Source organism: Mustela lutreola, chromosome 4, assembly GCF_030435805.1.
Source record: "Mustela lutreola isolate mMusLut2 chromosome 4, mMusLut2.pri, whole genome shotgun sequence".
Lineage (NCBI taxonomy): Eukaryota > Metazoa > Chordata > Mammalia > Carnivora > Mustelidae > Mustela > Mustela lutreola.
The window spans coordinates 195,175,200-195,200,899 of record NC_081293.1 but is presented as its reverse complement, the minus strand read 5'-3'; the positions used below and the strand labels follow the sequence as shown (position 1 = coordinate 195,200,899).

The 25,700-nt window shown below is 39.1% G+C and overlaps 1 protein-coding gene across 1 annotated transcript in view; it reads right to left on the bottom strand.

The window, feature by feature from the left end:
* Positions 1-25,700, bottom strand: part of CNTNAP2 (contactin associated protein 2) — a 1,947,395-nt gene that overhangs the window by 329,561 nt on the left and 1,592,134 nt on the right. The window contains exon 15 of the mRNA XM_059172148.1: positions 9,258-9,385. Coding sequence (XP_059028131.1) covers positions 9,258-9,385 — 128 coding nt within the window. The remainder of the gene's footprint in view (positions 1-9,257; positions 9,386-25,700) is intronic.

The window sequence follows — 25,700 nt, the reverse complement described above, 5'->3', positions numbered from 1 at the left end:
GGTGAACTGGAACACGGTTTTAATTATGCCGGAGTGAGGTAGTTTATAGCTCACACTTTAGCATCCTAAACAATAGGTTCGAAGTACTGACTAATTGTAATTTTGTCAGTAATAACCTTGAGACATGGATAAACAAAAGTGTGGAACAGTCTGCTTGGGTCTCTGAGGGGCCAGGGGGGTTAATCTAATTTAGATGAAACAATGAGTTCTATAAATTTAATACTTCCCGTGCATCTTAATTTAGGAATGCCAGAGAAAATAGAAAAACTAGGCAAAAGAGTTCTTTCTTAATTCTTAATTTGAAGATAACCAGATTCAAGGGATTTTCAAGGTACAAAAGAATAAAGGTTTTCATTTAGTTAAGATGAATAAATGGGCAAAAACCTTGTTGAGGTTAAAAATAGTTGTGTACATAAATCACGTGACAGCTCCTCTCCTCGACCCTTATTGGCAATTGTCTGTGAAAGTTTTCTGCAATTCATCATGAAGAGCCTCGTGGTGCTGCCTCCACTGTTAGCCTGAAATGCTTATTTAAATCTGTTGAGGTTATTGAACCATTCGGATTCACCTAATGAACACACATTTGAGCATCTTGATGCAAGCATTTCCACTGACACTGGGATGTAGGTCTCTGCCCAAGTTCCCACCCAGTGCTGGGAGTAGGAGCACCAAGAATGCAAACAGATAGAGAAAACGGACTGTGATGTCATCACAGTCCATCTGGTCTTCATGCCAGGTTTCTGGAACAGAACTTCCAGGCTCTTAAGATTCTCTGAGTGATGGCCTCAGTCGCCAAACTGCGGAAAGAGCCAAGATGCCCTTCAACGGACGAATGGATAAAGATGTGGTCCATATATACAACAGATATTATGCCTCCATCAGAAAGGATGAATACCCAACTTTTGTAGCAACATGGACGGGACTGGAGGAGATGTTGCTGAGTGAAATAAGTCAAGTAGAGAGAGTCAATTATCATATGGTTTCACTTACTTATAGAGCATAAGGAATAACACGGAGGACATGGGGACATGGAGAGGAGAAGGAAGTTGGGGGAAATCGGAGGGGGAGACGAACTGTGAGAGGCTGTGGACTCTGAGAAATAAACTGGGGGTTTTGGAGGGGAAGGAGTGGGGGATGGGTAAGCTTGGTGGTGGGTATTATGGAGGACACGTATTGCATGGAGCACTGGGTGTGATGCATATACAATGAATTTTGGAACACTGAAAAAAAATAAAATAAAATAAAAGATTTTTTGAGTGAAAGAAGGTCTTTGTTACTCATGGTATGTCCTGATGTTTTATGCCAACGAGGTGACCAGTGGTAGGTCTTACCTGGTTTCAAGATGGGGGCTGGCTTTTCCAGAAAAACCAACTGAGGGAATTGAGGGTTGGGGCTTTGAGCCAGGAGCTATCAGCCCCAACTCCATCGGGGAGAAGGAAGACATGCTGGAGACTGAATTCAATTATGTGGCCGATGATTTATTTAATCACGCCTATGTATAAAACTCCTCTGAAAACTCTGGACACCCAAAGATTGGCAGGCTGGTCAGTAACACACACTGATGGGTGGGGAGGGTGATGTGTCCTCACTCCACAAGGAGAGGACAGGAGAGCTTCACATCTGAAACCCTCCAACTTCACAGTGTGTATCATTCCATTCAGCTACTCTTGACCTGTAACCTTTATGATAAAATTTTAATCTTAAATATAGTGCTTTCCTGAGTTCTATGAGTTATTCTAGTACATTACTGATCCTGGGGGGATAGTGGGAAGCCCCAAGTTTATAGTCAGTTGGTCAGAGGAGCAGGGTGGCCTGGAACCCCCAGACTTGTGGCCCATCCAAAGTGAAGGCAGCCTTGTTAGGGGACCGGGAAATCCATGCTAATTCCAAGCTCTTAGTGTCAGAATTGCAGACATAATTTCAGATAACCAGAACAAGTCTAGCTCTCCTCCGCAAATGGCTCAGAGAGATCACCGGCAAAGTCCATCAAAAGAACAATCATGGAGATTAAACTGACAGAACAAAGTTCCTCCTGTTTCACTTCTGCAGAGTCCAAGTTTAGGGAACGGATAGCGACAAATGTACAGCAGGACTCAGACAAATCTCCTGTGTGGGATGTGATGATTCCTCCAAACGTGAGCAATATTTGAAAGGACAGGTAGGAAAATCAGTCACACACACACAAAAATATCCTATCTACTGTAAAACAGAAATACTTTTTTTTCCCCCTAAACTGTAACTAACTTTACTTCCCATTTTTTTTTTTCCGAACTGACACCTTGGCTAAAGTTAAACGGCCCAAGGGCATCAAAGAGCTGATTCTTCTGGGGGAGTTGTCCTCTTGTAGTTGTTTAAAGTCTCTCTGGAGTCCAGAAGACCAAAGCTAAGCCCTTCCTTCTTTTTCCCTCTGCTGCCTTTGCAATTAGAGTTGCTCTCAGATCTGCCCAGAGCCCAGAGGGCTCCAGTCCTTGGATGGGAATCAGCCTACTTTTTGATCCTGAACATTTCACTCTTTCTGCTCGTTCTTAGAGCTACTCCTGCTTCTCAGCTGGTAGCAGCCCATGTAACAGTGGCAGAGGCTGGGACATTAAGAAAATAAATAGAGGTTCATCATTTCTACACACCATTCTCGATTATTTTCCTGCCTTCTACTGTCAAGGAGAAAACTACCTAAGGCAGAAGTAAAAATAAAAAAAACAAAATGAAACACCAAAGTTACCAACTTTCTGCCACTGACCCTTCATCCCCATGGCTGTGGGTTTTTGATCGGGTTTTCCAGATGGTCGATCTCTCAGCGGGGGGAGAGTTAAGAGTGCTGGTCCCACGTTATCACACTGCTTGGCTGTTGGGAGGCAGGGACCTGAGGTCAGCGTTCCAGGTCAAAGCTCCCTCTCTGGACTCAACATTAGTCGTGGCCACAGGGAATTACTAAAGATGAAAGCTTGTGCTAAACTGTCTCAATGAGCTCTGCCATATACCCGCTGGGAGACCCTGGGCCGGTCACTTAACCTCCCTAGACCCAGGTTCGCTGGTCTGCATGCAGGGTCCACACTGTTTGATCTCAGAGGGTCCTCTGACTCCATGCTCTTGCTTACAGAGATCCTTGAAGCAAGTACACGTAGCTACATTGTGTGGGAAGCCATGGGGAAGAGGAAAGGATGGGGAGCACCTTCTGAGAACGAGCCAATTATCCATTCTGGGATCGGCTCTAGCACCACGTAAACCTTCTGGTCCCAGGTCTGAAATGTACTGGCAAATCACCCCATAAATCTGGTTGTGTTTTCTCACTGGTAAACTTGAGTCAAAGATCCACCTCATCCAGGATGTTGGGAGAGTCAAGAAAGAGATGACTAGAAAGTGCTTGGTTTACAACGTGCCCTTTGCCTTCCTCATCTCTTCCAAGCCTCCAGCAGCAAAGTAAGAGGATGAGCAAACTCTCTCCTCCTCTCTGGAGCTCAAGTAGTGGCTTCCTCTCCATACTCGGGATGGCATTCGAGCCCAGGTGAGCGGCCGCCCCTCTCTCCTTATTCAGTCCTCTCTGCACAGAGGGTGTCTCACACCAATGCTCACAGGGAGATGGTGTGACCCCTGTGTGCGCTGCGCACACCCTGTGGGGAATGTGCTCATTTGTATTACCGTTGGAAATGTCTTATCTGTGGAGAAATAAGGTGCAGGTAGAGTCACTGCCTTATCTTTCTTGAGCGATTGGCTGGTTAGGGATGTGGCTTGTGAGAGTCTTGCAGTAAAGAGAGCATGCACAACATTGACCTTGCCCACACAACCTTGACCTTGTCCATACATACGATTACATTTGCAGAGAACTGATGTCCACCCTGGTTTGGATGCAACTCCATCACCGGCTTACTTCCTTCACCCTAGCTTTGTCCCCGCCCTCCTGTGTTCCTGCACTGGATTTGTTGCTTTTTTCCTCATCTTGCCTTCATGGCCTCTCAGAATCACCTCTGAGCAACTGGATTTGGATTTGAAATATCCCGTTTGAGTCCAGTGCCCGGCTGGCCTACCTCACAGCCACAGTGGGTTTCTGACACCGACAGGGAAGAAGGCTGGAGTAACACACTTTCGCGAATGGTCTCTACCCACGTGTGTTGAAAACACTTGCTTTTGTAGTGAAATTGCTGCTAATTAATTTTTTTAAGTCCCCGAATCCCTAGAGAAGATACGGGAAATCTTTAGCTCAAAAAGCTGAGAATAAAGCAATTATCTAGCACACACTTTATTTCTATAATTAATTATATTCACTATATATAATACGAACAAGATTTCTACCTCCTGAATCTGAAATATTTATTTTTATGTGGATTCGACAGAGGTTAGCAATTCACTACAAGAAGGATGATTCATTTACATTTGAAAATTGCTTCTACTTACCAGTGGCTGAGCCTCTAAATAGCTCTTTTGTTTTTTCTTTGGTGAGGGTGCCTGATTTAAGAGGGGAATTTGTAACTTCACCACACTTTTTATCTTAGCTTAAGCACCCATCACTAGTCATACTTTTATTTAGATTTGAGGTTTTCATCTGAACGTGTCTTAAAAAAAGAAAAAAAATCAACAACCATCACCACCACCACCAAAGCCTCAGAACACTAAACTCTAGAAGAATAAGCATTTTCAGCACTATGAGGAAGCAGCAGAGCCCAGTGGAACTCACTGATTTTCTTTAGCATTTGGATTATATGGGTCTATGAGTTCAGATGAGTCACAGTAAAAATGAAACTCAGCAGGCACGATGAAATCAACTGAAACCACTGAAACGGTTGGTCAGAGCCTCCAAAAACTGTTTCATTCTCCAAGACTGGGGGATAGTATGGAGACCTAATTCAAGACACAGTTTTCCAAGCTGTCATTGCTGGACTCCTCGAATAAAGAAAGACATTTTCCAACAACGGATTTGCTTTTTGGAACTGTAGCTTTGTACAGCCTTCAGTAAATGATACAAAGTCAGTTAATCTCTATAAACAACAGGCTAAGGCTACTATGACACTTTTTAAATTCTAACAATTGGAATTTGATCCCCGAAACATTCATGCTATATTGGTGGCTGGACATGGGTGGTTGGGATAAGACCTAAATGTCTATTTTTTTTTTTTTAATAACTTAAATGTAATCATCAACCAACTCAGGGAAACAACCTTGACCTTGCACAGAGAAAACTTTATATTATCTGCTCTGTCTTTCCTCCTGGAGCCGCCCCACCCCCCACAGGTTACAGAAATTTGTAGTGTAAATGACCTTTTAAAAGAAATTGTTTGTTCATTTGTAAGCAGAAGGGCTAATATTTTACCTTCCCCACCTCTTGGGGGGCTGTAAAGATCAGAGGAAATCAAACATGTTAAAAACTGTAAAGTGACAGGACGTGGAACACTTTCTCGTTACTGTGCCCCCATCTGAACATACTTAAAGGGAAGGTAGGTGCCGAAACTGCTACTTGGCAATTCAGGTACAAGTTATGATGTTCTCAGATGCCTGCAAACTCTCTCTCTTTCTCTCTCTCTCTCTCTCCCTCAGACACAAAAGTGTTTCCTATAATTGCAATTAAATATTGACTGTGCTTTTGGTTCATGTAGTATCAGGCAAAATATGGATTAAGAGTCTCTCTAAAGCTTCAGTACTGCAAAGACACTGAGTTCACACATTGCCAACAAATAAGACAGCTCTTTGTCTTATCAACGGGTCCTAAACGTGTCTCTAAGAACAAGAGCCTTGGAAAAGATATGCAAATAAACATTGAGCGCTAAACTTCTCCTATTTTCTCTTTTGAAATATAAAGTCTGCCCGAAATACACTATATACACTCTTTCCTTGGGCATCAGTAGCACTAATTTCATTTTGCAAAATCTAATCTTTTATTTTTTTTAATTTTATTTTTTTTATAAACATATATTTTTATCCCCAGGGGTACAGGTCTGTGAATCACCAGGTTTACACACTTCACAGCACTCACCAAATCACATACCCTCCCCAATGTCCATAATCCCACCCCCTTCTCCCAAACCCCCTCCCCCCGGCAACCCTCAGTTTGTTTTGTGAGATTAAGAGTCACTTATGGTTTGTCTCCCTCCCAATCCCATCTTGTTTCATTTATTCTTCTTCTACCCATTTAAGCCTCCATGTTGCATCACCACTTCCTCATATCAGGGAGATCATATGATAGTTGTCTTTCTCTGCTTGACTTATTTCGCTAAGCATGATACGCTCTAGTTCCATCCATGTTGTCGCAAATGGCAAGATTTCATTTCTTTTGATGGCTGCATAGTATTCCATTGTGTGAAAGCCAACGTTGGTGGCATCACAATTCCGGACTTCAAGCTCTATTACAAAGCTGTCATCATCAAGACAGCATGGTACTGGCACAAAAACAGACACATAGATCAATGGAACAGAATAGAGAGCCCAGAAATAGACCCTCAAATCTATGGTCAACTAATCTTCGACAAAGCAGGAAAGAATGTCCAATGGAAAAAAGACAGCCTTTTCAATAAATGGTGCTGGGAAAATTGGACAGCCACATGCAGAAAAATGAAATTGGACCATTTCCTTACACCACACACAAAAATAGACTCAAAATGGATGAAGGACCTCAATGTACGAAAGGAATCCATCAAAATACTTGAGGAGAACACGGGCAGCAACCTCTTTGACCTCTGGCGCAGCAACATCTTCCTAGGAACAACGCAAAAGGCAAGGGAAGCAAGGGAAAAAATGAACTACTGGGATTTCATCAAGATCAAAAGCTTTTGCACAGCAAAGGAAACAGTTAACAAAATCAAAAGACAACTGACAGAATGGGAGAAGATATTTGCAAACGACATATCAGATAAAGGACTAGTGTCCAGAATCTATAAAGAACTTAGCAAACTCAACACCCAAAGAACAAATAATCCAATCAAGAAATGGGCAGAGGACATGAACAGACATTTCTGCAAAGAAGACATCCAGATGGCGAACAGACACATGAAAAAGTGCTCCATATCACTCGGCATCAGGGAAATACAAATCAAAACCACAATGCGATATCACCTCACACCAGTCAGAATGGCTAAAATCAACAAGTCAGGAAATGACAGATGCTGGCGAGGATGCGGAGAAAAGGGAACCCTCCTACACTGTTGGTGGGAATGCAAGCTGGTGCAGCCACTCTGGAAAACAGCATGGAGGTTCCTCAAAATGTTGAAAACAGAACTGCCCTATGACCCAGCAATTGCACTATTGGGTATTTACCCTAAAGATACAAATGTAGTGATCCAAAGGGACACATGCACCCGAATGTTTATAGCAGCAATGTCCACAATAGCCAAACTATGGAAAGAACCTAGATGTCCATCAACAGATGAAAATCTAATCTTTTATTATAAAACATTTTGTTCTCCAATACTTTTTCCTGTGCATTTCTCAAAATGGAGTTTAATGTCTTTTTCATGTATCTCAAGAATATCTAGCAAAGTGCCAGACAAATAGCAGATAAGTAATAAATACTTCTTGAATACTGATAAATTGGTTAAAGGAAACAAGCTAAGATTAGCGATAAGCTGTTAATACACTTGTACATATACTGTTTAATGTGACTGGAATCTTCTCTTGAAGAGTGGTAACAAAAGTTTGCAGAAGTGCGATTTTTATAACTGTCTCAAATTAATCAATTACTTCATGGGGCACCCTTTCTTTAATTCATAGCTAACTCCAGAATTCGAATTAGTGAGTGAGAAATATTTTACATTTATATATTAATGAATAATTATGACATAATGAAACTGATTTTCATCAGAGCACATGAGAATCTGCCTATTTTGAGAGTGATCCTATCACACACCCATCACACAAAATATTTTTAAAAATGCACACTTATTATTATTTTATGTCAATATCTTCTTCTTAAGCAATTGAAATCAAATTTCTTATTGCATAGTCCTACTGAGTCTGGGTTGATGAATAAAGTATTATTGTTCAATAAATGCATGATAAAGCACTTTGACCAGCCTCAATTTTCAAGGTAGCATTTTCATTTTCTCTAACTAAGAAAAATCAGCACAAACTCCATCTCTCTTTTGTATCAGGAACATTGCCTTGTTTAATTGCCAACAGCCCCAATTTGCTAAATAGTAAACACTGAAGCATGCACCATTACATTCCTTAGGACACCTCTTGGAGCCAATGCAATAATTTATTACATTGAGTAGGTCTCATTCTCCCTTGATTTATGGACGTGGTAATAATATTCCATTGCACAGAATGCTTTGCTAGGAGGAATCCGGATCCAGACACTAAAATCTTTATGGCCTCCCCAGGAGGAGTTGGGACGCAGGTGGTATTCTCATTACCACGGCCGAGAAAGCGCAGGGGCTTGCCTGAGGTCTCCCGGAAAGTCAGTTATTCAAGGAACACAATCTAGGTCTCCCGGTGCCTAGCACAGAATCACAAAAAGCACAGAACTCCCACGGGAGTTGCCCAAATCATGTGCACAGACAAGAAGAGGGAAAATGATAGCCAGGATGCTCACTGGAGAATCCCCACAGCAATCCGACACCGCTTCCCTCCGACTGCGCATGACGCGCACTGAAGGGTATCAAACAACATCAAATCCTAATGGTGCCCTTCATTAGGCGGGATCATCGTTCTAACTCCCTGACCTCCCACAGTCCAAGCTAGCAGCCCCAAATTCCTCTCTGCGGTGCCGAAACCCGAAAGCAAGACGGAGTACCAGAAACAATCCTTGGCTTACAGGGGACCATGGAGCTCTGATGATGATGAAATTTGATAGCAATAATGTCAAACTTTATATGACCATAATCCAAGTTTACAATGATACATTAAGCCATAATGCTACTATTTATATCACCATAACTCAGTTTATGGTGATATAAATAGTCATGCTAATGGCATTAACAGCAGCACTCTGTGGAACCACAGCTGTTGACTGTCGCTTGTCTGCTATTAGCATGGCTATTTATATCACCATAAACGTAGGTAGTCACACTTGTTACATATGAATATTCAAGGAAGATGGATATCCATGTTTTAAGCCCAAATCTAGGCTCCTGTCTTGGAGACTTGACAACTGTCACCCTCCTGTATGTATTAAGGTCTATCCAGCTCTCCATTTGGCTCTGTTCTCATTGCACGGTATATTTCTTCAGGAGTTATAGCAGAGCAAGTCTGTTTCCTGCCATCCTCTGATTTTCTGGGAAACACTATTTCAAACTGATAAGAAAGTGCAAGCCACAGCTTCTGGGCAAACTTACTGTCTCCTTGGCAGCGCAGGGGGCCCACGCTCAGTTTGGCTTCTGAGCCTTGCCGGTCGGTATCTCCAACTACCACCTGGCTTACTGGCAGGTGGTCTTTGTAGGATAAGAAGCCAGCGTCCTTCCTCCTGAATCACAGGGAAAAACAGAAAAGGATGAGGAGGCTAAATCAGAAATATCTCTCTTCCGATAACTGTTTCAATTGTCTGATATTGACCGCATTCCAATACATGCTCAGAGGTTCACTAAGTAGAACCACAGCCAAAGAGTTGTTCTCTCTTCCATCAGGTGGTCTCAGGGTGTAGTACCCAGAAGCAGCTGTGACATCATTGCTTTCTGGAAAACAGAATGGACATCCTGATTTCCAGACAGTCCCAACTAATAGTTTGCATCCTATTCTGGAGTGGGAGTGGACTCCAACACGGCATGAAAAACACACGTCAAACGCTTGAGCATGCATGTGTTTGCTGTTGTCAGGAAATCAAAAGTTCAACGAAGTCAACCTGATCTCTTGGATAATATATGAAACAAAACTCTATTAAAAAACCCCTTTGTCTCCTCAATTGCTTCAAAGCAGTTGGCTTTCTTCCTTGCTGTGCATCAGCTAGATAAGGGACACTTTTTTCCTTCCTCTTTTCTTGTTTATTTCAACAACTGAAAGAATTTATGTGAAGTTTCCAACACCAAGTGTCTCTTTCCATCTAAAATGAAGAGTGAAGATTCAAGCCTGGTTTGATTTTTCTCTTGGATTCACTTTCCTGCTTATTCTATACTTATCATGTTTCAGGTCTCCTAATTCTACCCTGTACCCACCCTAAATAAAGGAAGGGGAGCATAGAAATCCAAGAGATGAGCCCAACATGACATATGGTGCAGCACAGACTTCACCTTAACTTGAGATCCCTGTCCCCTTATCCTTTTTTTTGTGCTGCTGTGGTTAAGAAATCCCCTAATTTGGGGCTGGATGAATGAGAGGCACAAATCATTATAAAGTCATTCCACAAATTTACCCTTTTGGATGATTTTTTTTTTTTGGCACTGTGCAGTGTGAATATAAATAACAATTTTGAAATTGTACATACAAAAACCGACTTTGGATGATAGCAGAATGAGAGAGGCCATTCAATCATCGGGTTAAAGATTTGTCTTTCACGTCTCTTGGCAAATAGTTCAGAAAATTGAGGGGAACCAACTTGGAAGCCTGCCTCTAAAATGCTATGCTGTTAGGAATAGTTACTCATTCTTCCAATCTTCTCAAATGTCAGCGAACATACACTCCCTCGTGGGTCAGGATCCACGGAAAACCCAGGAAGGAGTCAGAATTCAGCCAGCGGGCCTCAAACAAGTGTATTTTTACACTCCTTTAGTATTTTCATTGCCCTTGAGCTTCCAAAATAATGTTGTTTTTTTTTTTTAATTTGTTTATCAATTGAGAACTAAGATTATGATTTCTATTTACATTGTATCTACTGATGACCTGGCCTCAAGTACCTCATGCAATATTTTGCAAACCCAACTTCTTTTATTGGAACTTCTATCAATTAAAGCCACATTAGAGAGGAAAAAAAAAAGTCTGCCATTAAACCCAATACGCAGTGTTTCTTAAAGCAACAACAAATGAAAACACCTTTTAATGACACACTGGAGTTTGACAACCTCCTAGGAGTGATGTGTGTTCCTGTGGAATTTCAGGCTGATATTCTCCACAAGTTCATTATCACTTAGAATTACATGACTCTAGATCAGCAGTCTGTGAACTCAGTGCTAACAGCTATTGATCTCGTTGCCTGTTCTCTTATGGCCCATGAGCCAAGAATGATCTTTGCATATTAAGGGGTTGGAAAAAATCCAGAGGAGAATATTTTGTGTCATGTGAAAATTACATGAAATTCAAAGTGAGTGTCCATAAATAAAGTTTTATTGAAATGTAACCTTTTTTTTTTTCCAACATATGGTCTATGGTGCTTTACATTATAATGGCAAAGTTGAGTAATTGTGACAGAGACCATATGGCCCTTGAAGCCTAATATATTTATTACCAGGCCCTTTATAGAAGAAATCGGCCAACTCCTGCTCCTAATCGTCAGGATCCATTTTCCCTTTGGGAATTTACTGAGCCAATATTCCACAGACATCATGGTGGACTGTCATGTAACTTGTCCTCATAGTTGAGTGTGGGTTTAGGGAAGAGACAGGGGAATATCTCCGAGGTGGGGAAAGAAACATTTAAACTAAAATTTATTTAACTGAACAGTAAGAAATAATTTAAACTTTGTTAATAATTAATGTTTTGATTGACTGCTCTATACGGCAAGCAGTCATGTATCAGGATGCTCAACACCCACGCCAGTACTTGCTATTATTCTTTCATTTATGATGAGTGAGAAAGTAACCACTTTATAACAAAATTTGTGCTAATGTAAGAGCAATCTGAAAACATATATTTGGGAATATCCCAATCATTATGTGATCTTCTTGATGACGCTGGATGTGTGTAACCTTTTAAGAATTTACACATCTATACAGGTTAACAATTTAGAGACACAACTTTTAAATCTTTGTAATAATCTCATAAATGAAGAGTTCCTTTTAGATACAATTAGATCTCCTGAAATGTTGAGGTTACTTTTAAGTTGTGAGTTCAAAGAGAACCATAATGTTTTATTCTCATGCATCCCCTACTTCAACTATACCCTAAAAGAGAGGTCTAGAGCTACCTCATCCCCAAATTAATTGCTGTTTTTAATGGCATATCGGAGTTTACCAAAGGCTTCAGATCAGCAAATAGTTGTAACACTCAAATATTCCTTACCAAGCCAAGACAAAAAGAAAAAAAAAGATCAGATGAGAAAAATAGAGCCCCCCCCCCCATTCATTTTTGAGCAGAGATCTACATAGGACTCCAGAGATTTTAAAGTCACAAACAGCTGTGTGTGAAAATCACAAGGCAGTGAACTCTGATAGAAACAAATAAGTTGTGAAAACAAATTCAGAGATGGCAATGAAGTGGTGTGACTAGCACAGAGTTTCTGATGTGACTTTATAGCACAGCCCACTTCCCTGTCTTTTTAAAAGTTTTTATTTAAATGCCACTTAGTTACCATACTATGTCATATTGGTTTTAGGTGTGCAATATAGTAAGTCAACAGTTCTATACATTGCCCTGTGCTCATTGCAATAAATGCACTCTTTAATTCCTGTCACCTAGCTCACCCATTCCCCTACCCCTCTCTTCCTCTATGGTAACCATGAATTTATTCTCTATAATTAAGAGTCTGTATCTTGTTTTGTCTTTCTTTTTCTCTATCTCTCCCTCTGATTTTTTCCCTTTGCTTGTATTGTTTCTTAAATTACACATATAAATAAAATCATTTGGTATTTGTGTTTCTCTGACTGAGAATAATTTTTTCGTTTAGCATTATACAATCTTCATCCATGTCTTTGCAAATGGCAAGATTTCATTCTTTCTTATAGCTAAATAAGATTTCACTATATAAATATATATCACTCCTTTATCCATTCATCAGTTGATGGGCCTTTATTTATATATATATTTATATATAAAGATATGTTTATATATAAATATATATCACTTCTTTATCCATTCATCAGTTGATGGCTGTTTCCATAATTTGGCTATTAAAGATAATGCTGCTATAAACATCAGGGTGCATGTATCCCTTTGAATTAGTGTTCTTGTATTCTTTGGTTAAATACCTCATAGTGCAATTGCTGGATTGTAGGGCAGTTCTATGTTTAACTTTTTGATACTGTTTTCCAGAGTGGTGGCACCAGCTTGCATTCCCAGCCACAGTGCAAGAGAGTTCCCCTTTTTCCATATACTCACCAACACCTGTGGTTTCTTGTGTTGTTGATTTTAGCCATTCTGACCGGTGTTAGGTGAAATCTCATTGTAGTTTTGATTTGTATGTCCCCGATGATCAGTGATGTTGAGCATTTTTTCATGTCTGTTGGTTATCTGCATGTCTTCCTTGGGAAAACATCTATCCATGTCTTCTGCCCATTTTTAAATTGGATTATTCATTCTTGGGGTGTTTAGTTTTATAAGTTCTTTATAATTTGGATACCACTCCTTTAGCAGATATGTCACTTGCCCTCCCATTCCATAGGCTTTTAGTTTTGTTGATTGTTTCCTTCACTATGCAGAAGCCTTTTATTTTGATGAAATCTCAATAGTTTATTTTTATTTTTTATTTTTTAATTTTTTTTTATTTTTGCTTTTGTTTCCCTTGCCTCAGGAGAGACATATCTAGAAAGAAGTTGCTATGGCTGATATCAAAGAGGTTACTGCCTGTGTTCTCCTCTGGGATCTTGATGGTTTCAGGTCTCACATTTAGTTTATTTTTGTGTATGGTATAAGGAAGTGGTCCAGTTTCATTCTTTTGTGTGTAGCTGTGCAGTTTTCCCAATATCATTTGTTGAAGAGACTATCTTTTTCTCATTGCATTTTCTTGTCACTTTTGTCAAAGATATAATTGACCATATAGTTGTGGGCTCATTTCTGAGTTTCCTATTCTGTTCTATTGATCTCTGTGTCTATTTTTGTGCTAGTACCATACTGTTTTGATCATTACAGCTTTGTAATATACATTGAAGTCCAGAACTGTGATGCTTCCAGCCTGGCTTTTCTGATTTAAGGCTGCTTTGGCTATTCAGAGTCTTCTGTGGTTCCATACAAATTTTATGATTGTTTGTTCTACCTCTGTAAAAAAATGCTGGTAGCATTTTGATACGGATTACATTAAATCTGTAGATTGCTTTGGGTAGTAGAGATATTTTAACAATATTTTTTCTTACAATCTGTGAGCATGGGACATTTTTCCTTGTGTATTGTCTTCAGTTGTTTTCATCAGTGTTTCATGGTGTCAGAGCACAGATCCTTCACCTCTCTGGTTAGGTTTATACCTAAGTATCTTACTGGTTTTGGTGCAACTGCAAATGGAATTGATTCCTTAATTTCTTTCTGCTGCTTCATTTTAGTGTATAAAAATGCAACAGATTTTAGAATGTTGATTTTGTATCCTGCAACTGTACTGAATTTGTTTATCAGTTCTGGCAGTTTTTGGGTGGAGTCTTTGGGTTTTCTATACAGAGTGTCAACATCATCTGCATACAATGAAAGTTTTAATTCTTACTTACCAATTCGGAGGCATATTATTTCTTTTTGTTGTCTGACTGCTGTGGCTAGGACTTCCAGTACCTTGTTGAATATAAGTGGTGAGAGGGGACATCCTTGTCTTTTTTCCGACCACAGAGTAAAAACTCTGTTTTTTCCCATTGAGGATGATATTAGCTGTGGGTTTTTCACATACGGTCTTTGTGATGCTGAGGTTATGTTCTCTCTAAACCTACTTTGTTGAGGTTTTTATCATGCATGGATCAAATGCTTTTTCTTCATCTACTGAAATGGTCATATGGTTCTTATCCTTTCTTTCATTAATGTGGTGTATCACATTGATTGATTTGCAAATATCAAACCACCCCTACAGCCCAGGAGTAAATTCCACTTGATTATAGTGAATGACTTTTTTTAATGTGTGGTTGGATTTGGTCTGCTAGTATTTTATTAGGAATTTCTGCATCCATCTTCATCAGGACTTGACCTGTAGTTCTCTTTTTTAGTGGAGTCTTTATCTAGTTTTGGTATCAGGGTAATGCTGGACTCATAGAATGAATTTGGAAGTTTTCCTTCCTTTTCTATTTTTTGGAATAGTTTGAGAAGAATAATATTAACTCTTCTTTAAATATTTGGTAAAATTCCCCTGTGAAGCCATCTGACATTGGACTTCTGTTTGTTGCGAGAGTTTTGATTACTGATTCAATTTCTTTGCTGGTTATTGGTCTGTTCAAGATTTCTATTTCTTCCTGTTTCAGCGTTGGTAGTTCACATGTTTCTGGAATTGATCCATTTCCTCCAGGTTGTCCAATTTGTTGGCATATAGTTTTTCATAATATTCTCTTATAATTGTATTTCTGTGGTGTTGGCTGTTATTTCTCTTCTCTCATTTGTGATTTTATTGGGGTCCTCTCTCTCATTCTTTATCCCCCCCCCTCTTTTTTTTTTTTTTTTTTTGAAAATTCTGGATAGAGACTTATCAATTTAATTGATTTTCTTCAAAGAACCAGCTCCTGGTTTCACTGATCTGTTCTATTGTTTTGTTTTTGTTTTTGTTTTAAGTTTCCATATCATTTGTTTCTGTTCTAATCTTTATAATTTCCTTCATTCTGCTGGCTTTAGCTTCATTTGTTGTTCTTTTTCTAGCTTCTTTATGTGTACGGTTATATTGTTTATTTGAAAAATTTCTTGCTTCTTGAGATAGGTCTGTATTGCTGTATGCTCTCCTCTCAGGACCACTTTTGCAGCTTTCCAAAGGTTTTGGGCTATTGTGTTTTCATCTTCTCTTCTTTCCACGTATTTTTTATTTCTTCTTTTATGTTCTGGTTGACCTATTCATAGTTTAGTAGCATGTAGTTTAAACTCTATGTATTCATGGTCTTTCCAAATTTCTTCTTGTGGCTGACATCTAGTTTCATAGTTTCATGGTCAGAAAAGGTGCATGGATGATTTCAATCTTTTTGTATTCCTTGAGGCCTCATTTGTGACCTTATAGGTGAGCTCTTCTGGAGAAAGCCTCATGTGCATTTCAAAAGAATTTATATTCTACTGTCTTAGGAAGCACAACACACTTTCAAAAAAGACATGTAGGCGAAAAGACATAAACTGAGATCCGGGAAGGGACCCATGAACACACTTGTAAGACTGCTGTCTTAGCACCTGTATGAAAATTATTTAGCAAGCAAATCAAGCTTTCATTGAAAGTTATGATCTTTACAGATGGAGGTCAATCTAATTTAGGGATATATTCAGTAACTATTTATCATGTCAGCATAATCTAATTACATCTGTTACTGTGCTTGTACATTAGAAAAATTCTATCATCCATTTCAAATAGGCCCTGAACTCAAGACTCTTACATAACATTTCTATCAGCTTTCTTATTACAATAAAACTTGATTCTATGGATTTTCCTTCTCTAAGCTGGCCTTACTGTTATTTTGCTTCAGTACTATTTTCCTGAAGAATTCTGTCTGTTCTTCTCTTGCCTTCTGTTCTTAACCTACTGAGAGAGCAAACAAGCCTCTACGCAGTTTGGCCTTGCCATTAGCTTAGTGGAAAAAAATATATATATAGAGAGAGAGAAACTCAAAGAAAAACAGACATCCCAAACTTTTGCAATTGTGAGCAATTGTAACAATAAAAGTTACCATGATATGAATTTGTGCTATAATTTTAGCAGAGAAGAATTTCTCCTTTGTGAAGTTTTAGAACTATTTGTCTACTTAAAAACAACAACCACTACCAGAATTACAGTCAGTGAGCTTTATGCATTTCCATCACAGCACCACCAACGCTAGAAATTTCTGAAAGAATCCAGGAAAGTCAAAGTTTTAGCTATAAACTTATAGCTTACAAAGAGGCATAGAAATGGGACATAAAGGCACAAGGTAGTGCTTAGCATTATCGCCAGAGAAAAATGTCATTAAAACTCGACTGAGATGACATATCCCTCTTACCAGAGTAGCTATAATAATATAAATAGGCAATAACAAGTTTTGATGAGGATTGGAAGAAGCTGGAATAATCACGCATTGCTGGTGGCATCATAAAGTGGCACAGTTGCTTTTAACTATACTTCAGCAGTTTTTTAAAAGTTAAGCATGGTGGGCCTGGGTCGGTCAGTCGGTTAAGCAGCTGGCTCTTGATTTCAGCTCAAGTCATGACCTTGGGGTCATGGGATCAAGCGAGCCCTGTGTCAGGCTCTACGCTCAGTAGGGAGTCTGCTCGAAATTCTTTCTCTCCCTTGCCCTCTGCCTCTCCCCTTGTGCTCTCTCAAATAAATAAATAAAAATTTTTAAAAAGTTAAGCACAGATTTACCAAATGATCTGATAATTCCATTCGTGGACATCTACTCAAGAGCAATGAAAGCTGATGGTCACACGGAATTGTAGGTAGCTGTTCATAGCAGCTTTATTTATAATACCCAAAAGTGGAAACAACTCAAATGTCTACCAGCTTGTGAATGGATAAACAAAGTGTAGTGTATCCATATCCATAACTGCTGAACATTATTCAGCAGTAAGGAAAGTGAAATGGGCAAAATGAAATAAGCAAAATGAATAAACCTCAAAAACATCGTGCTGGGGCACCTGGGTGGCTCAGTTGGTTAAGCGACTGCCTTTGGCTCAGGTCATGATCCTGGAGTCTGAGGATTGAGTCCCACATTGGGCTCCCAGTCCCATGGGGAGTCTGCTTCTCCTTCTGACATTCTCCCCTCTCATGCTCTCTCTCACTCTCTCTCTCTCACTCAAATACATAAATAAAATCTAAACAAAACGATATATCATGCTAAGTGAAACAAGCCAGACACAGACCACATATTCTAAAATTTCATTTATATGAAATGTCCAGACAAGGCAAAGCTATTGAGAAAGCAACTAGATTAGTGGTTGCATGGGGTTGGGCATGGGAACAAGGATTTATGATAAACAGAAATCTTACAGGGGTAATGAACATGTCTTAAATTGGGACTGAGGTGATTTCTTTGGCACAGCTCAGTGAATTTATTAAAATTCCTTGAATCACATACTTAAAATGGGTGAATTTTACAGTATATAAATTACATTTCAATAGTGATGTAAAAAAAAAAAGACTGTAGACGTCATAAACACCAGCTTTCAATGGGAAAAACATTTCCTTTCACATGTCACTGGAAGTGCTAGCATGTGGAATTATGAAATGGTCCATTTCCTGGCCTTGTGACTATGTACCTGGGGCTACAGAATCACTGACTCCCTTTTCTTAAGGTCCTTACCCTGTATCAATGTGTACATAGTCCACCTACCTTGCTTTCTAAGTAGGAACTCAGAACACTTGCTTGGATACCCTATTCAGTCTGTTCTCACCTTTGACTTCTATAAGCATTCTTTATCTGGAGATGAGATTTTTAAATGGTGCAGGACACTCCACCAATTTTACCCATGTCCAAGTCTCATCCTCATTCTTTAACATTTGTACCCTTTACCCCAGCTTGCTATGCCTGTCACCTTCCCAGACTATCTTTAAAATAGGAACTGAGGGGAAGAGAAAGATGGTGAAAAAGTAGAAGACCTAATTTTTGCCTGGTCCCAGAAATTCAGCTAGCTAGTTATCAAACAGTTCTGAATGCCTATGAGAGAGAGAGATGAGAAGAAGAGCAACAACTCTAGGAACAGAACAGCGACCACTTTCTAGAAGGTAGGATGTGCAGAGAAGTGAATTTGAGGCAATACACAGGACGACAGACCGCAGTGGGAGGGGGCAGCTCCCGGCAAGCAGTAGGGCAGTGAGCACAAAATCGGATATTTAGAAGCCTGCTCTACTGAGGAACGTTGCTCCAGAGGCTAAGTAGGGGATGGAGCTCTCATGGAGTCAGTGTGGTCTCAGGACTCTTGGGGACACAAAAAGACCAGGGGTGTCTGAGTGTGGCAGAGATCCCAGGTATCCGAGTGGGAAGGCCAGCTGCAGAGATGGAGCTGAGCACTGGACTCTCAATTGGGGGTTTCCTTAAACTGTGATCTGAGGCACAGTCAGACCATTGCTTTTTGAACAGGGACCCCACAAATGGCAGATCCTGGGGAGACCACCTTCTTCCTCCTCTGGGAGGAGTGGCATGGGAGCGTGCAACAGGAATCTGCTGGGTTTGAAGACTCCAAACGGGGCTGTGCATCAGAGAGAAAGACTTGGTCACAGGCCAGGGGAGCTCAGAGCACAGCTGCAGACCAGGGAGATGGGAAGGATGGACTGATTTTCTCTGAGGGGGCACTGAGGAGTGGGGCACTGAGCTCTCAGCTCCTCCTGGTGGGAGACTAGGAGGCCACCAATTATCATTCCCATCCTCCAAAGCAGTATGGAAAAGTGTTCAGGGAACAAAAGCTCCCGAGACTGAACCCAAGCAGAATGCTTAGCCCGGCCCCTGGCAAGGGCTGTGCAATTCTGCCTGGGGCAAAGACATTTGAGAATCACTGCCACAGGTCCCTCCCCCAGAAGATCAACAAGAACATCCAGCCAAGACCAATTTCATGATCAATGAAAACTGCGGAACTCCAGAGCTAGGGGATAGCAACACGTAGCATTTATGGCTCTTACCCCATGATTCTTTAGTTTTTCATAAAATTAAATTTAAAAATTTTTTTTTCTTATTCTATTTTTAAAAAACTTTTCCTCTTTCCTATTTTAATTTTTTTCTTTTAAAAAATTTGGATATACCCTCTAGAATAGACCTTCTTGTAAATCTTTTTTTTTTTTAAGATTTTTTTTTTTTTTATTTGACAGACAGAGATTACAAGTAGGCAGAGAAGCAGGCAGAGAGAAACGGGGAAGCAGGCTCCCCACTGAGCAGAGAGCTTGATGTAGGACTCGACCCCAGAACCCTGGGATAAGACCTGAGCCAAAGGCAGAGGATTTAACCCACTGAGCCAACCAGGTGCCCCCTATTTTAACCATTTTAAACTATTTTATCTTATCAATACCTTTTAAGAAAATCTTTAATTTTCATTGTTATAGTCATAGTCTATCCCTTCATTGTATTTCACCTTATTTCTTGTATACATATAGATTTTTCTTTCTTTAAAATTTTGGGATACAGTTTCTTCTAACAGATCAAAATATACCCTAAATCTAGCACATGGCTTTGTTCTAGTCTCCAGCCTGATCACATTCTTTCCTCTATTTTATTTTTTCAACCAACATCTTTATCGTATCAATTCCTTTTTTAGAATATTTTAAAATTTTCACCTTTACAGTCATATTCCATCCCTTCATTGTGTTTACCCTTATTTTGTATATATGTAAGTTTTTCTTTCTTTAAAATTTTGGGAAGCAGTTTCTTCTAACAGACCAAAATACACCCCAAATCAATCTCTCTCACTATATATATTTCTTCTCTCTTTTTTTAATCTCCTTTCTTCTCCCCCCAGTTTCTGATCTCTTCCAGTTTGTTTAGTGTATATTTTTCTGTGGTCATTGCTACTCTTTTAGTATTTTGTTCTCTCATTCATCTTTCTTATCTGGATAAAATGACAAGGCAGGAAAACTCAACTCAAAACAAACAAACAAAACAAACAAACAAACAAAACAAAAACAAGAGTTAGTACCGAAGGCCAGGGATGTAATCAATATGGACATTAGTAAGATGTCAGAACTAGAGTTCAGAATGACAATTATCAAGGTGCCTAATGGGCTCAAAAAAAAAAAAAAAATGGAAGATACCAGAGCGTCCCTTTCTGGAGAAATAAAAAAATAAAATCCCTTTCTGGAGAAATAAAAGAACTAAAATCTAAACATGTAGAAATTTAAAAAAAACTATTACTGAGGTGCAATAAAAAATGGAGGCTCTTACTGCTACAATAAATGAGACAAAAGAGAGAATTAGTGATATAGAAGACCAAATGATGCAGAATAAAGAAGCTGAGAAAAAAAGAGATAAATAACTACTGGACCACAAGAATTAGAAAGATAACTGATACCATAAGAAAAAACAATATTAGAATAATTGGAATCCCAGAAGACGAAGAAAGAGAGGGCCAGAAGGTATATTGGAGCAAATTATACTAGAGAATTTCCCTAACATGGCAAAGGGAATAAGCATCAAAATCCAGGAGGTACAGAGAAATCCCCTCAAAATCAATAAAAATAGGTCCATACCCCATCATCTAATAGTAAAACTTACAAGTCTTATTGACAAAGAGAAAAACCTGAAAGCAGCTTGGAACAAGAGGTCTGTAACATACAATAGTAGAAATAGTATATTGGCAGCAGACCAATCCACAGAGACCTGGCAGGCCAGAAAGGACTGGCATGATATATTTAGAGCACTAAATGATAAAAATATGCAGCCAAGAATACTATATCCAGCTAGGTTGTCATTGAAAATAGAAGGAGAGATAAAAAGCTTCCAGGACAAACAAAACCTAAAAGAATTTACAAACACCAACCAGTCCTACAGGAAATATTGAAAGGGGTCCTCTAAGCAAAGAGAGAGCCTAGAAGTAATAGACCAGAAAGGAACAGAGACAATATACAGTAACAGTCACCTTACAGGCAATACAATGTCACTAAACTCATATATTTCAATAGTCACACCCGAATGTAAATGGATTAAATGCCCTAATCAAAAGACACAGGGTATCAGAATGGCTTAAAAAAAAAAAAAAAAAGACTCATTGATATGCTATTTACAAGAAACTCATTTTAGACCCAAAGACACTGCCAGACTTAAAGTGAGGGGGTGGAAAACAATTTACCATGCCAATTGACATCAAAAGAAAGCTGGGGTGGAAATTATTACATCAGATAAATTAGATTTTAAGCCAAAGACTACAATAAGAAATGAGGAAGGACACCATAACCTACTTAAAGGGTCTGTCCAACAAGAAGATCTAACAATTTTAAATATCTATGCCCCTAACAAGGGAGCAGCCAATTATATAAACCAATTAATAACAAAATCAAAGAAACATATTGACAATAATACAATAATAGTAGGGGACTTTAACACCCCCTCACTAAAATGGACAGATCATGTAAGCAAAAGATCAACAAGGAAATCAAGGCTCTAAATGACACAGTGGACGAGATGGACATCAAAGATGTATTCAGAACATTCCATTGCAAGGCAACATAATAGACATTCTTCTCTAGTGAACATGGAACATTCTCCAGAATAGATCATATCCTGAGTCACAAATCAGGTCTCAACCAGTACCAAAAGACTGGGATCATTCTCTGCCTATTTTCAGACCATAATGCTCTGAAACTAGAACTCAACCACAAGAGGAAAGTTGGAAAGAATCCAAATACATGGATACTAAAGAGCATCCTTCTAAAAAAATGAATGGGTCAACCAGGAAATTAAAGAAGAATTTTTAAAAATTCATGGAACCAAATGAAAATGAAAACACAATGGTTCATAATATTTGGGATGCAGCAAAGGTGGTCTTATGGGGAAAGTATATAGTGATACAAGCCTTTCTCAAGAAAAAAGAAAGGTCTCAAGTACACAACCTAACCCTAAACCTAAAGAAGTAAAGAAAGCCTAAACCAAGCAGGAGAACAGAAATAATAAAAATCAGAGCAAAAATAAATGAAATAGAAACCAAAAGAACATGGGGCACCTGGGTGGCTCAGTGGGTTGAGCCTCTGCCTTCGGCTCAGGTCATGGTCTCAGGGTTCCGGGATCGAGTCCCGCACTGGGCTCTCTGCTTGGCAGGGAGCCTGCTTCTCTCTCTCTGCCTACCTCTCTGCCTACTTGTGATCTCTCTCTGTCTGTCAAAGTAAATAAATAGAATCTTTAAAAAAAAAAGAAGAAGAAGAAGAAGAAGAAACCAAAGAACAGTAGAACAAACCAACAAAACTAGGAGCTTGTCCTTTGAAAGAATTAATAAGATTGATAAATCCCTGGTCAGACTTATCAAAAAGAGAGAGAGAGAGAAGGGACAAAAATTAATAAAATCATGAATGAAAAAGGAGAGATCACAACCAACAACAAAGAAATACAATTATATGAACATATTATAAGCAACTATATGCCAGCAAATTTGAGATTTTACAATCTGGAAGAAATGGATGCATTCCTACAGACATATATAAACTACCAAAACTGAACCAGGAAGAATAGAAAACCTGAGCAGACCCATAACCAGTAAGGAAATTGAAGAAGTCATCAAAAATCTCTCAACAAACAAGACCCCAGGGGCAGACAGCTTCCCAGGGGAATTCTACCAAACATTTAAAGAAGAATTAATATCTATTCTCCTGAAACTGTTCCAAAAAATAGAAATGGACGGAAAACTTCCAAACTCATTTTATGAGGCCACCATTACCTTGATCCCAAAACCAGACAAAGATCCCATTAAAAAGGAGAATTACAGACCAATATCTTTGATGAACATGGATGCAAAAATTCTCACCAAAATACTAGCCAATAGGATCCAACAGTACATTAAAAAGATTATTCACATGGCCAACTGGGATTTACTCCTGGGTTGCAAATTTGGTTCAATATCTACATATCAATCAATGTGGTACAATACAGTAATAAAAGAAAGAACAAGAACCATATGATACTCTCAATAGATGCTGAAAAAAATTTGACAAAGTGCAGCATCCTTTCTTCATCAAAACTCTTCACAGTGTAGGGCTAGAGGGTACATAAAAGCCATCTATGAAAAACCCACAGCGAATATCATTCTCCATGGGGAACACAGCAGGGCTGTCCACTATCACCCCTGCTATTTAACATAGTACTAGAAGTCCTAGCCTCAGCAATCAGACAACAAAAAGAAATAAAAGCCATCTGAATCAGCAAAGAAGAAGTCAAACTCTTACTCTTTGCAGATGATATGATACTTTATGTGGAAAACCCAAAAGATTCCACTCCAAAACTGCTAGAACTCATTCAGGAATTCAGTAAAGTGTCAGGATATAAAATCAATGCAGAAAAATCAGTTGTATTTATATATACCAATAGCAAGACAGAAGAAAGAGAAATTAAGGAGTTGATCCCTGTAATCATCAAGACAGTATGGTACTAGAATAAAAACAGACATATAGATCAAAAGAACAGAACAGAGAGCCCAGAAATGGACCCTCAACTCTATGGTCAACTAATCTTTGACAAAGCAGGAAAGAATGTCCAATGGAAAAAAGACAGTCTGTTCAACAAATGGTGTTGGGAAAGTTGGACAGCCACATGCAGAAGAAACTGGACCATTTCCTCACACCACACATAAAAATAGACTCCAAATGGATGAAAAAAACTCAATGTGAGACACAAATCCATCAAAATCCTTGAGGAGAACACAGGCAGCAACCTCTTCAACCTCAGCCACAGCAAATTCTTCCTAGAAACATCACCAAACGCAAGGGAAGCAAGGGCAAAAATGAACTATTGGGACTTCACCAAAATCAAAAGGTTTTGCATAGCAAAGGAAGCAGTCAAGAAAACCAAAAGACAACCGATAGAATGGGAGAAGATATTCACAGGTGACATATCTGATAAAAGGCTAGTATTTAAAATCTATAAAGAGCTTATCAAACTCAGCACCCAAAGAACAGAGTCCAATCAAAGAAATGGGCAGAAGACATGAACAGACATTTCTGCAAAGAAGACATCCAGATGGCCAACAGACACATGAAAAAGTGCTCCACATCACTCAGCATCAGGTAAATACAAATCAAAACTACAGTGAGGTACCACCTCACACCAGTCAGAATGGCTAAAATTAATGTCAAGAACTGACAGGTGTTGGCAAGAATGTAGAGACAGGGGAATGCAAGCTGGTGCAATCACTCTGGAAAATAGAGTTACCCTATGACCTAGCAATTGCACCACTGGGTGTTTGTTCTAAAGATACAAATGTAGTGATCCGAAGGGGCATGTGCACCCCAATGTTTATAGCATCAATGTCCCACAATAACCAAACTACGGAAAGAACCTAGATGACCATAACAGATGAATGAATTATGTGGTATAGAAATACAATGGAATACTATGCAGCTATCCAAAAAACCAAAATCTTGCCATTTATGATGATGTGGATGGAATTAGAGGGTATTATACTGAGTGAAATAAGTGAATCAGAGAAAGACAATTATCATATGATTTCTCTGATATGAGGAATTTGAGAGGCAGGATGGGGAGGCCATGAGAGAAAGGGAGGGGAAAAAAATGAAACAAGATGGGACAGGGGAGGGAGAGAAACCATAAGAGACTCTTAATCTCAGGTAACAAACTGAGGGTTCCTGCAGTGGGGGGGGGGGGATAAGGTGGCTGGGTTATGGACATTGGGGAGGGTATGTGCTATGGGGAGTGCTGTGACTTGTAAGTAAGACTCATGATTAATCATGAGTAAAACTTATGATTCACAGACCTGTTCTCCTGAAGCAAATAATACATTGTATGTTAAAAAAAAATAAGATAAATAAAATAAAATAGTAACTGTACCTCATTCCTCAAAAATCAAATGTCCTTGGTTTTTCAGGACATACCTAACACTGGAGTTCTGTTTACCCATCACCATTTACAGTGGTAATATCCTGGAAATGCCATTACTTTTTAGCATATCTTCATCTCAAGGACTATTTCTAAACTATTTGTAATATTCTGTGTGATTTTTGGTTCAAAAAATATGTCCACATTACCTGTAAGTTTTTGTTATCTTTCTCTCCTTTCTGCCTCTTAATAGTTATCTCCAGACACATACTTCTTTCTTAGTAAGTATTGAGAAAAAGTAGGTCAAAAGGTAAAACCCTACAAGAATTTTACTGAATTTTTCTGGGAAGTTAATATTCTTCTAATAAGTTCCACTAAAAATGTTAGATT